This window comes from Eptatretus burgeri, chromosome 23 (genome assembly GCF_056783735.1).
Source record: "Eptatretus burgeri isolate ZD-2024b chromosome 23, Ebu_testis_v1, whole genome shotgun sequence".
In the NCBI taxonomy this organism is placed as follows: domain Eukaryota; kingdom Metazoa; phylum Chordata; class Myxini; order Myxiniformes; family Myxinidae; genus Eptatretus; species Eptatretus burgeri.
The window spans coordinates 473,540-487,119 of NC_140983.1; the positions used below are offsets into that span (position 1 = coordinate 473,540).

The following is a 13,580-nucleotide window of genomic DNA, read 5'->3' on the forward strand; positions in this document are numbered from 1 at the left end:
GTGTGTGTGTGTGTGTGTGTGTGTGTGTGTGTGTGTGTGTGTGTGTGTGTGTGTGTGTGTGAGTGATGGTGAAGATAATGGACTTTTGCCAATTTGTCACCATTGTTCGTCAGTAAAAAAAAATACATCTGGCTCGTTAACATTCAGCCTGGATATAATAATCCCCCCTCACCTAACACGAACACCCCTCCCCCATTCCTCAATGAATCCTTGAAGATTACCCCCCTCCTCCCCCACCCACCCTCAATTCACCCCTTTTCACGACCTATATATATATATATATATATATATATATATATATATATATATATATATATATATATATATATCCATTGAAACGTGGAGTGTGACGAGCACTCCCCCGATCTGCAGTGGACATCGTCCTACATCAAAGCGTCGCCTCCAACCCAGAGGCCTCGGCCAGACAACTCTTGTGAAACAGACAAAGATTACATGGTCAACATGAGTTAAACATCAAACGGAGCCGCCTATCCGGATTTCGGCCTTATTTGCCCTCATCAGGACGGCATACTGATAAATATCTAACCAATGATGACGACATTCATCCTTTAAACACCAGACGCACCTCCTGACTGTTAAAGAACAACCGTCCGTCTGTCACCCAGACGATTGTTCCCGCCAATGCAAACCATTCAACCAGCAGGCACGTGATGCGATCGACGGGTAAATCGAAACATGGAAAGCCAAAGCATTCTAAAGCGCAGAGGGGGCAAGACCAGAAAGGAGAGTGGTGTTCCATAAAGCTGCAGATGAAGGCCCTGTCGGTGGATGGGAGTTCAGGTGTGACAAGGAAGGACCTTGTGCGATGGAGGATGCTCAGTCGGCGGCTGGCTTTGGAGGCCAAATTTGAAATGTGCTTCGCCCAACAAAGATCATGGCTGATGGTGAGACCCAGGAGTCTGTTCAAACCTTCAGGGCAATGATTTTTCCATGAAAATATATTTTCTCGTACATCTTGTTTCCGGAGTTTACATCAAGATAATATCCCTCTCTTGATGACGGAATCTTGGATCTCGATTACACTGTACGATATCTTGGCTTTCAGAGAATTAAATTTATTTATTTATTATTTATTAACCTCAGCTGTACCGAGTTTGGTGAGACAACTTTATCATGTCAACTCCATGAAGAGAACGAGTGTGCGGTCCACAATTACGCAATCTGAGCTCAACAGATGCTTGGCCAAATCCTTACCAAGGGCAAAGACCCTTTCAAGTGATCGTCACGAGCAAACGTGTAGTTGTTGCGATAAAGACGTGCGAGGATCACCACAAGTCCAGCAAGCATCAGTACCAGGTTCAACACCAGGAAGAATCTGCAGCAGTTCCTCCTTCGGCGAAAGGGCACCGTCATCTCTTCCACATCCTGGTGAAGCACAAGGCATGGTCAATTAGAAATTGCAATCTACATCCTACCTTCTCAATACGGCACCAATTGGTCCTCAAGCTCACTGGAGAGCTCAATGCAAAGGGTGTATCCACACTCAACACAATGCAGGATTCATACCTGTGCTCGTACGACCTGAAAGCAAGCAGATCGACATTCGGCCACATTTTTATTTTGCAAGTTGGTTGATATAATCGTTGGGTTTGAATGGCAGTGTGTTCGTGAATTTAGTTTTGAGCCATTGATTGCGAGCAGCTACAATTCAGGCTTGCAATTCAAGCAACCGACGGTGAAAGGAATGTTTAAAACGAGAGCAACTAACAAGGTGTGTAGATAACAAAGTAATTTTGGTCCATCGTTGCCGTGCTGCACTCCGCAGTCATTTCGCCACATCTGGGCCGAGACTTTCTTTTTCTTTCTTCCTTCTGTTTTTCCGTTCGTTCGTTCTTGTTCCAAAGCGTCCTTTCCTTGTTTCCCTCTTTCTGGCAGTTTCCCCTCCTTTCCGCCTTGTTCATGTGTTTGTGCCTTTGTCCACGGCTTGATCTTGGCTCACGACGATCTTTATGACGTTTCACTGAAGTCAAAATAATAAGAAGATGAAGAATAAGAAAAAAAGAAGAAGAAGAAGAAGTACAAGCAGCGAGAAGAACATTTTCAGGAGGAAGAAGAAGACGTTAAACCATTTCACCGTCACCAAACGTCCTCAATGGTTGTGAACAAACGTTGACATGGCAACACGGGGGGGGGGTGTTGAAAGGAAAGGTGATAAATAAAGCTCCATGAGAGGAAACGTTTGGTGAACAACATTAAAACGGGATGTTCGGTCACGAAATGGATTCCGAACCTGCGTCATGAGCAGGGAGCGCATCTCAGCAACGAGGACGGCCTGCTCAGGGTCGACCTTCAGTGCTTTGTGTCCCCGAAGGGACTCCAAGGTGAGCTTCACCATGACGGACGATCGAACGAGCTACAGAAGCTGAGAGGAACACGGGGAAAACAGAACTGTGACAAAAGGACAAGATCGGAGAATGTGGCGTCAACGGAAAAACCAGCAACACCACAACTGGGTGGACCATGTGTGCATCACGGGGAATCTTCTTCACTCATAGCGAACCGAGAATCTTCTTCACTCACAGCGAACCGAGAATCTTCTTCACTCACAGCGAACCGAGAATCTTCTTCACTCACAGCGAACCGAGAATCTTCTTCACTCACAGCGAACCGAGAATCTTCTTCACTCATAGCGAACCGAGAATCTTCTTCACTCACAGTGAACCGAGAATCTTCTTCACTCACAGCAAACCGAGAATCTTCTTCACTCACAGCGAACCGAGAATCTTCTTCACTCACAGCGAACCGAGAATCTTCTTCACTCACAGTGAACCGAGAATCTTCTTCACTCACAGCGAACCGAGAATCTTCTTCACTCACAGCGAACCGAGAATCTTCTTCACTCACAGCGAACCGAGAATCTTCTTCACTCACAGCGAACCGAGAATCTTCTTCACTCACAGCGAACCGAGAATCTTCTTCACTCACAGTGAACCGAGAATCTTCTTCACTCACAGCGAACCGAGAATCTTCTTCACTCACAGCGAACCGAGAATCTTCTTCAGTCACAGTGAACCGAGAATCTTCTTCACTCACAGCAAACCGAGAATCTTCTTCACTCACAGTGAACCGAGAATCTTCTTCACTCACAGCAAACCGAGAATCTTCTTCACTCACACTCACCGCGAATCTTCTTCACTCGCGCCCTTTATATTCGAGAGAGCTTCACGGTTAGTTCGAGAGCTGGCTGAGCTTCATTCTCAAATTTGCGCCCAAAATGTTTGTTGATCTCATTGACCAGTGAAGACCATCCGATTTATAAAAAGTGATTTCTTAAGTGCGGCTTTCTTGGGGTTAAGGATTATTTGATCCTTCAAGTAGACCCTTCTTGCCCTTCCAATGTAAACATCGCGCCCAAACTGCCCCTTCGGTATTTGGACACACAGTGTGAGATGTGTTTTAATTACATTTGTTAAGAAGTTTTAATCCCTGGGGTTAACGGATAAGAAAGGGCTAATTATGGGTTCATTAAGAGTTCAATCTCAAATTGGCGCCCAACACCCGTTCTGATCTCACAAGATTGCTTCACCCATCCACCAACTAAATTCATCACCGAAGAACGATTTTTGTCTGGGGTTTACGGATAAGAAGGGTCTTAAGGGCGCAAGGGTCTTCACATAGCCGGAGAAGGAAACACGAGAGGCAGAGGGCACATTGAGATAATGAAAAGAAAGCGATGACGCGGGTGTAGTCCATGTTGATTCTCATGTGTATTGTAAAATATGTGGCACAATGATCATCAAACGCAAGTGATATCAAGGCAAGATGAACACACATCATTCTCAGTGAAATCGATTGGATATCCACTGATGGGCCATGTTGTGATAACCGGGGGACAATTCAACACATTGGGGGTCGAAAAATGAACATTGCAGAAGGAAATTGAAAGTGAAGAGGAAGAGGGTGACGATACAATGCATTGTCACTGTCATGATGAGTTTTATTAGGTTACTACAAAATATGGTCCCTGTGCTAACAGTCAGAGGGAGATGACATGACAATGCCGTAAACACAGAATGATATAAGAAATCTGTCGAATGTGCTCGAAGATGGGTCTACGTCTGGTTCACGAACAGATACATTTTTTTTTAACAAACCCCTGATGCGTGTCTCGACTCCACTTCTGAACTTGTTCTCTGAATCAGAGCCAGCTATAAGAAGAACATGATAGGTTATCAAAAAGTAAACGTGCTACATATCATAGACTATAACGAATAAAAATTACTGACCATTACAAAGTAAAAATAACTTTGAGGATCTCGGCCCACCGAAACAGGCTTGACATTTCAGGTATTTTGGTTCATTCACCCTTCATAATTATCACTATCATGATCATTCATCATCATCGTCATCACTTCTTGCTTCACCTTCAGATGATGAATCGATCATCAGATCATCCGTTCTGGATGGATCACCGTCAGCGTCCATTTCAACTGGTATTTCTGGAACAAGCACCTGGGGCAGTTGATGTCCATCAAACCAGATGACTCGACAGTGACCATCAACGATTTCCCATCCCGCAGTTGGAGATTTCGGTATGGTAGCCAGGTGGGAACTGCCCCACACTGTAGCCACAAAACCATGGTAGTCGATCTCGTCGAAAAAATTTTTTTTTCAAAAAAGAAAATATTTCAAATTTGTTCTGCCCTTATTATCACTTTTCCGTCGATATAATTGGTTGAGATCCCGGTCAGGAAGTTGACCGATTGAGTCACTCCCAATGAGTCGCAGAAGTCTTTTGCTGAAGTATCATGGCAGGTGACGGAGATACCCACACCCAACCAACTGTCATGATGGCAGTTGAAGTCACCACATATGAGGAAGAGAGAGTTGGGATGAGAGGATAGAAGTTGGTCCATGTTTTCGGAGAGTGAGGTGTAAATTGAGTCATCACTGTTTGGTGGACGGAACAACACACATATATACATGAGGTGGGAATGAAGGGAAGCCGTGGTCAGAGGTATTCTTGGAGGGTGTGGGGGAGTGAGAGCAGTGCATGGAGACTGGAGAGTGAGGAATATAGTCTTTGATGAAGAGAGCAACTCCTCCACCAGGACGAGGCTCAGGTCTGTCATACCGGAGGTGGGATTAACCAGGGAGAAATACGAGGGAGAAAGTTGTGGAGACATCTCAAGGATGACCAAAGGAAATTGGACGCCCTGAGCTCAATTTGGAATGGCATAGTGAAGGGGTTGAATACTTATTGTTGCAAGACATTTCAGTTTTTTTTTGTAAAAATTTCCAAAAACATGTTTTCAATTTGTCATGATGGGGTATTTTGTGTAGATCAGTAACGAAAATATAATTGTGTAGATCAGAGTCGTTAACTCACGACTCTTAAGTTGACAACTCATCTCAGGTAACCAGTTTGTAAAATACACCACAGCAGGTTATAAATGGGTGAAAGGTTGGCTGTGACCATGTTCAAAAGATTTTGTCCAGTCGGTGCACATCGGATGAATCCGACAGGCCAATTGTGTCGCAAAAGTCCTCAGAGGGTGAAAGCTTTGTTACACCCCAACATGGAGAACAACCCTCGTCCACAGATCAAGCTGTCTCAGAGGGAGGTTGAATTGGAGTTCTCCAAGCTCAAAAGGACAATGAGTGACTGGAAGCACGTGAGGAGAGAGTGGAAGAACGGGCAGGCTGCCTTTTCGATAAGGCCAGCAAGGAGATGCCTGATTTGAAGTCATCTCCAAGACAACAGCAGGGCAGTAGATTCTACAAGTCAGTCGATTACAGCAACCAACATACAGCGAGGTGAAGTTGGTTTTTTTTTTCGTCAGTGAATGTGGTCGCTGAAGTATCCCACACTCAGCATATCGTGGACTCCCGATTCCTCCTTTACTGTTTGAGTCAGTTTTAAAATTAACTTTGTCACATGAAATTCAGAGAATGTGCCTTTCTTGCACAACATTAAATTGAGCAGTTCAGGAGACAGCCTTTCTCTCCTTTGCCTCCTCCGTTTCGTCTCCTACATTATTCCTCTCTCCTGACTCCTGACCCAAACTGTCAGTATTTCATATCTTCTTCACTGTCAGTGCCTCTTACATTAAGAGTTGTTTGTGGCGAGTTTCTCTTCTTTGAGAACACATTGGATCGTTTCCTTCATCTTTGAAGACTTTTTTGTGTGTTGAATGTTTGAAATGCTGAAGAATTCCAAATCATCATTCGGTTCCGAGTCTGCCTGGAACTCGGTTCTGACAGGATACTCGCAGCGTTACCCGTTTCTGTTCTCATCCTCTCGGCAGATTGAAGAAATCAATTTTTTTAAAATTTATTGTGTCTGGTGGGGGGGGGGGCTAAAGAAACTTCACTACATCCAGTAAGGAATGGGGTCGGGGATCATTTAATATTACCTTTGATATAGCTCCAAAGGCTTCGGCACTCCATCGAGTGATTAAAAAAGAATTCCAAAAAAATAAAAGTTTGTTTTTCAAATTTTTCAAAAAAATAATTATTTCCCCGAAATCACCAACTGATGAACTTCTGAAAGTTTGACGATGATCCGTTTGGCCGTTTCTGAGAAAAATGTCGTCAGACAGCCGGACCAACCTCTCTCTTATAGTCGAGTAGATGAACTTTGCATCATTAATCGAATGGCACAACCAACTGGTGTTGACCGAGTCAAGCCTGGTATCCCAAGCCGCGACTCCACGATCTCAGTCCAGGACAACCTTGATAATTTCTCACCAACATGCCCAACGAAACGTGGACTCACCCACAAAGACTTTCAGACTCTGTGTCAGAAAAGTTGGAGCATCAACCCTGAGTCTGGCAGGTTGGCGGTTCAATTCCGACCGTGGCAGAATCACACACACGACTAAAAAAATGGTACGCTCTGCTTCCACGCTGGACGTTCAGCATTGAAAGGATAGAGCGTGGACAAATCCCGTAGGTTGGAATCCATGATGAGGAAATCTCTCGACTGCCCCACTGAGTGCGGCGAATAAAGTGACGTCAAAAAAGATGGCAGTGCCCCCGGGAAGTGACGTCACTCACCCCAAGCTCAGCGGCCGTGTTTGTGCGAAATTGTCCGGTGCTGTCTCGTGTATTTGTCTGCACGTGTGTGCACGATTTGTGTTGCAGATCCTCCACGAACCTTGGACCATACGTAGAGAATAAAACAAAGAGCCTTTGTATCTGTTGTCAAAAGCTGCAAGGGTGAAAGGTGAAAGAATAACACTCCAAGAACGGTGTGTTCTCAGTTTGGGAACATTTATTGGCACAACATTTGTCAATTTGAACGTTCAGTACATTATGGTGACGGACAAAAAGCAGTCCTTTCAGCAAATCTCCAATAAAACATGATGTTTGATAAACGTGCTGATCATGTCACACTTGTACATTTCGTTTTCAGTTCAGTGGTCGGACGATCCTCAACCGACATGATGTAATCGGTTTCTCATGCATGGATCAGAGAGTTCCTTCTCAGGTGTGTTTGTAGCTCTGAACGGGTTATGTGACCTCACCAGCTGCTGGTGTACTTGATGGAGACGTGTGGAAAGCTATTTCTCATTTGGATGGCCATCGCCTTGTCCAACAGGGGGCAGAATGAAATGTCGAGGAAGTGCATGTGCTGACAGGTATCGAGCAGGTGGAAAAGCCCTGCAGAGGTCACGAGGGGGGCACCTGCCACACGCACGTGGATATAATCGCTCGGATGAATGACAAACAAGGGTGAAGAGAGCTCAGTTATCTGGAACTTAGGTATACAGTTAACACAGTACTAAACTACAGTACAACGGCACTCGGAAGCGCGGCGCATAAACATCCACTAGGCTGAACAGTTTGTCTATTTGTTTGTCTGTGAGCAGGATATCTGAAAAAGTTATCCATGGATTCGAACCTCACTTGGTAGACAGGTTGGGTGTGTGATAAGGACTAATTGATTCGATTTTGGTCCCGATCCAGATCCGGATATGAGAATTTTTCAGCCTGGAGGAGGTACGCACTCCACCGAGTGCCGTTCTCGTGTCCACTTGTAATTTTTAATTTTCCTTCCGCATCGAGCAACCTCTGTGGCCCTCTTGGATCCATCCATGCCATTTCCCATGATCCCCTGAATTACCGTACCCAGTACGTCCAGGTGCTCCAGTAAAGGGCAGTGATTGGCGAGCGATTCGAGGTCAGTGTCGTTGACGGAGCGGTTAGCCGTTAACACCAGCCGGCGCAGTCTGGGCAGCTGTCGCGCCATCTCGACGAGAGCGCCACTTTCTGCCCGCACATTCGTACACCAGCCAAGGTCCAGGTCCTGTGTGGAACAATGACATCAACATGAGTGTTGCGTACAGTTTTAAAATTCCCATTAATTCAAGAACTGCATTGTACAATAAGAGAGGCATGACAGCCACAAGAGTTTTTCAGAAAAACATGTAATTTTACAAACTAACCAGCTCAACAAAACCATTCTGTATTCTAATTTATCAAGACGAGTGCGTGGCCATACGTGCAAAAACAAAAAAAAAAAATTTTAATTTCAAAACGCCAGTCAGAAACAACAACCACACAGGCCGTTCCTTCGCTCTCGCGTGCCCGTACGTGCGTGGCCATACGTGCAAAATAAAAATAACTTTCAAACAACCACACAGGCCGTTCCTTCGCTCTCGCGTGCCCGTACGTGCGTGCCATACGTGCAAAATAAAAATAACTTTCAAACAACCACACAGGCCGTTCCTTCGCTCTCGTAAACGACGACTGGAATGGGGCATTGTGTTTATCTATAAATGCGCACAAGAAATCGAGAAATCATGAGAATACAGTAAGTCATCACTATCCGGAAGTCCGTACGTTGTAACCCGTAATGGGGAACGCGGCTGAGGATCTCTTCCCCAACGGCCATGCCTACGCAGCAACGTGTCCTGTCATTGGTTTGGTAAATAAATGGCCATAACTTGGGAAGCTCTTGTCCGATTAATATCAAACCTTGAAAAGGCACATCATCCACTGAAGGTGGATGGAGGTTATGTTTTCACCCCCCCTTGTTGTGCGGTGTGTTGGCTCTCACACGAGCCTCGACAATGGATACCAAAAAAAACAAAATATCGGACAATGCATGTCTGAGAAATGGTTGGGGACACATCAGAGGAACAAAATAGCCGCCAGTCGGCCATCTTGGATCTGATGTCGAAAAACAATGACGTGCTCATGAAAACCATCATTCGTTTTCTGTGAGAGAAGTTTGAACAAGATAGGTGAATGCGTGTCCGAGAAATGGTTGCGGTCGCGCACACACACACGCACGCACGGACACGAAAATCGAGACCAAATCCATAAGCACCGTATCCTAATGAAGCCCAACAGGGGCTAAGAACAGAAACTTTCAAACATTGTGTCCATGTTACTGTCACGCCATGTACCTCAATGTTCTTACACCAGGTCGCCAGATATGTCAATCCGACGTGGGTCAGCTGAGATGATCTCCACATGTCGAGCGAGCGAAGCTGTTGGCAGTTCGAGGCCAGAAAGTATAACACCGTGTTCGGATTTTTCATCTGAGGTTGGGAAGACGAGGAACATGCATCGTGACACCCATTGCTGCAGGGGAAGGAAACGCTTCTGCGAATCCTAAAACACCCGAGACCTTCAAACTCAAACAAATCTACAACAACGATGTCATCAGTGGCTCTGTGTGTCCGTCCGTCCGTCACGCTTTCTCCTCCGAAACAGATTGGCACAAATTCACCAAACTTGGTACTTGCGATCACCGCATGGCAAGATGACGTGAGAGCGGTGTCATTATTCGCCACGCCCCCTTTGGGGCGGGGTCAAAAAACCCAAAAATGAAAATTTTAAACATTTTCCTTTATTTTTGCAGCGATGAAAGTTCAAAAGGGATTTTTTTTTTTTAACTGCGTGGATTGCAAACCATGGATTCGATGCAGGGATGAGCAGCGCCTGGAGCTCATCGTCCATAATCATAACCACACATCGACCGTGTTTATGTTTATGTGACGAGGAAACGAAACATCGAACAAATCAGATGAACTCATCCCAAGCAGAAAGTGAATCCGTTTCTCTTGACAATCGTGCAGGACTATCGCTAGACTGTCAAAACACCTCTGCGGTGGGACAAAGGGGTGTACATACCTCGCAACAGTCTCCGAGGTTGAGGTGCCTCAACTCCGTGCACTTGTAAGTGATCCACAGGAGACTCTCCGTCTGAAACAAGATGGGAGTACGACGTCATCCTTCAACCCTGGTTAAAATAATCCCGTTCCCATCCACGGAGCACACACAACGACACGGAAAACACTCACTTCGGGAGCTTATTCCAGAACTAAACGCTTCGTGTAGTTTAAAGATCTGAGAACCAGTCTGAGGATCGAAAAGCCATTGTGGCAGCAGGGGGTAATGCATCACGGAGGTGACGTTAACCCGGCAATCTCCTTTGCAAATCTCATGGAGATTCAACAAAAATTCTCACAAGCAGGCGACCATGAAGATTAACCATGAAGACCATGAAGGTACTACCAAGGCCACATCGACCTTGCCTGCTTCAATGGGATACGCAAGGAGAGTAAACGGGAAATGTACGAAATTCCCGCTTCATATGTTCCTTGTGTTTAATTTTGGTTTCACATTTCTCATCGCGTCTGCGTTAGACATTAAATCCACTTGCCCTGGAGGGGGAGGGAAGGAAGGGGGAGGGGGGAGGTCTCAAGTTCACATTGCCATAAAAAATGACCGACAATGACTTGATAATCAACAAAGCAGAGAGAGAGAGAGAGAGAGAGAGAGAGAAGAGAGAGAGAGAGAGAGATCGTAAAACGAAAGCATAAACGAGGTGAACAGCTCACATCGATCTGCGTTCGGTACAGGACGAGGCATTGTAGCCTCTGCAAGGACGAGAGCTGCCTGAATTCCCCAGGTGGTATTCGGTCACACGACGACAGGTCCAGGTAACGAAGGTTCGGGCAGAACATGGTTACAGATTCCAAGGAATCATTTGTGATCCAATGGCAGTTCGCCAGCTCCAGGTGCAGAAGGTGCTCAGACCACCCAGCCAGGAAACTGTAAAAGAACCGCAGGAAGACGTTGGGACGGTGTTTCAGACAAAGCCGTGAGAGACAAGACGAACTTCAAAGCCATTTAATTAATTTAATTATATCCTTTATCAGGCATATCCTCGGCCACCTCGCTCTCTGGGGTCTTAAGGCGAATGATGGGTCACCTCGCTGTCCCTCGATGGGGTCTTAATCTGCCTTTTTTTTTTTGGGCCTGCTCAACAATGTCTTCACTCGGAACAAGCCGCAACGATTACTTAACGATAAAGTTTATTTTTTCACTCTCCTCGCTCATGTTATCGAATGCCTCGTTCGTCAAAGCGACGAACATTGCGATGCTGATGGACGTCCGGAGACGTCCGCTTGTTGGACACAAAGTCCGACCAGCGATAGCCATTGATTCTCTGAAGAGACCCGACACCAAAACAATTAAGTCACCGTCTCAGATCCCTGGTCAGAGTCCAAGTCTCGCATCCATAGAGCAAGACTGGAAGCACCAAGGACATGAAGACTCGGACTTTCGTCCTCCCTCACGGGTACCGGCAGCCCCACACCCCATGATCCAGTGAATCCATGACTCCCCAGGCCCGACCCAGATGTCTGTTGACCTCTGGCTCGCAGCCAGCAGAGGCGTCAATATCACTGCCAAGGTAAGTGGATCTCTCCGTGACCTCAACATCCTCACCACAAACAAAGTGGAGACGGTTCACCGAAACCCAGGCCATCGATTACTAACTTTGCATTGAATTACTCACTTTTGAAGGACCGTAGCACTGAAGCCACCATTGTTTCCGGTCCACGAGAGACCGAGCGAGCGTGCGTGGGTGAGACGAGGCTTCAAAGCCAGAAGGTCCTCCTCGCAGAGAGATGGCCAGTAAGGCTTGAGGTCCAGGTGTTTGTACATGGAAGGGTTGTAGCAGTAGTCGCGCAGGGTACGGCTGCTTTGAGCGAGGCGGCACAGGTCAGGGAGCGTCAGGTGAGATAAAATAATTTCGATAATCTGTCGTGGAAGTGAGGCAGCAACAACAAAAAAAAATCATCGATTGAATTATTATCATCAGTGCATCAACTTGACCGGCTGTCACTGTCCAGATAGTCAAGGATGTCCATCAAATGATAAACCAGTTACCCTTAAAACAACCCAGGTAACCACTGGTGAAGCCATCAAGGACTTCCAAACACAAACAGACTTGGACAGCCATTTCACTGATGACGCCATCGTCTGAAACCATTCTGAAGCCAAACAATGAGATGATGTGATCTGGAAAAGCAAGTTTCAAAAGAAGAAGAAGAAAAGATGACGAGTAAGGGGGTTCACAAACTCACCTCGAAAGGTAAAAGGTCAAAATATCCATTGTTTGTGAAGTGGGAAAGCTTCCCTTCCTCTTCGATTGCCCTCCTCCTTTCTTCCTCCATCTCTTTGACCAGATCTCGTCTCGTCCTTCTTTCCATCCTGTTTCGCTTCTGCCGAAGTTTCTCTGACTCAGCAAGATCTTCACTCTCGATCGTCTTTGGTTTCTTCATGTCCACCGGGATACCGAGCAGAACAACAGAGTCCAGTTCCGTGTAGTAATCGCTCAGGGAGCAGTTGAACTCCAGACGGAGGACGTTCGTCGCAAAACCCGGTGGTTGTATCTTTGGGGAAAAATTGTAAGGGACGTCCGATGGAAGATTGGGGTCCGCAGGGCCGGACCACAGCGTCCGCCACCTGCATCGCACATCACCAAAGGATACCTTTTGAGGAGCGTCCTTTTGATTTTTACCATGAAGTAGACATCGTGTGTTCGGGTGTGGCTCATGTCGTACAAAACCTCCAATTTGATACAGAACGGATGCGTGAAAGGACGTCACTCCCGTTATTAAATAAATTAACAAATAAATGAATGAAACTTTACGGTGTATTCAAAATTTACACAGCGATCCCCTTATCGCTGTGGTGAGGAGCAGAGGATGTGGGGATTGACGATAGGGAGTTGGAGGAAGGAAGAGACATTTTTGAAAACGTACAGGTGGTGGACAAAAAAAAATGGAAGCACCAATGTAAGGTCACTTAACGGGGTGTTGTGGCACCAGGTGCGGCAGGTACGGCCTGTAAGCGCCGCGGCATAGAGTCCACCAGCGTGTGGAATTCTTCAGGAGGGATGTGACGCCATTCTTCCACGAGAAAGTCAATCAACAGAATATCCTCAATATCCTCAATATGCCATCAATGCTCGATTGGGTCCAGATCTGGAGACTGAGAGGGTCATGCTCATCAAACCGTTGGGCGAACACACATGCTCTGTGGATGGGGGGAATTGTCATTATGGAAGACCCTCTCCCCCTCCCCCCGAAAGAAATGCTGCAACGGGGTGAAGATGATCACTTAGTAAGTACTTTTCTTCGAAGGGAATGACGTCATCCAAACCATGCCAGGAGAATGCACCTCCTCAACATTAAAGAACCACCAGGACTCTTCATTGTTGGGACCAAGTACTCAGGGTTGTGGAGTTCTTGAGGTTGGCACCGGACGTGCGCTCTTCCGTTTGTCGAGAACACTTCAAGCGATTGAGGTGA

General features: G+C 46.2%; 2 protein-coding genes across 14 annotated transcripts in view; both read right to left on the reverse strand.

The window, feature by feature from the left end:
* Nucleotides 1–4,215, reverse strand: part of LOC147007904 (integral membrane protein 2B-like) — a 36,199-nt gene extending 31,984 nt beyond the window's left edge. For 7 of the 13 annotated variants that reach the window (XR_015053738.1, XM_085866020.1, XM_085866019.1 and 4 more), the window contains exons 1-2: nucleotides 2,252–2,532; nucleotides 1,216–1,386 (exon numbers count right to left, since the gene is read on the reverse strand). Coding sequence is in view for 6 of the 13 variants with exons in the window: in XM_085866020.1 (XP_085722146.1) it covers nucleotides 1,216–1,386; nucleotides 2,252–2,356 (276 nt within the window). In the remaining 7 variants the exon portion in view is untranslated. The other 6 variants (XR_015053737.1, XR_015053744.1, XR_015053742.1 and 3 more) reach the window with 6 other exon arrangements.
* A 3,004-nt stretch (nucleotides 4,216–7,219) lies between these two features.
* Nucleotides 7,220–13,580, reverse strand: part of LOC147007906 (F-box/LRR-repeat protein 4-like) — an 11,483-nt gene continuing 5,122 nt past the window's right edge. The window contains exons 3-9 of the mRNA XM_085865993.1: nucleotides 12,351–12,732; nucleotides 11,780–12,024; nucleotides 10,818–11,031; nucleotides 10,108–10,179; nucleotides 9,378–9,512; nucleotides 8,095–8,272; nucleotides 7,220–7,650 (exon numbers count right to left, since the gene is read on the reverse strand). Coding sequence (XP_085722119.1) covers nucleotides 7,487–7,650; nucleotides 8,095–8,272; nucleotides 9,378–9,512; nucleotides 10,108–10,179; nucleotides 10,818–11,031; nucleotides 11,780–12,024; nucleotides 12,351–12,732 — 1,390 coding nt within the window. The 3' untranslated portion in view covers nucleotides 7,220–7,486. The remainder of the gene's footprint in view (nucleotides 7,651–8,094; nucleotides 8,273–9,377; nucleotides 9,513–10,107; nucleotides 10,180–10,817; nucleotides 11,032–11,779; nucleotides 12,025–12,350; nucleotides 12,733–13,580) is intronic.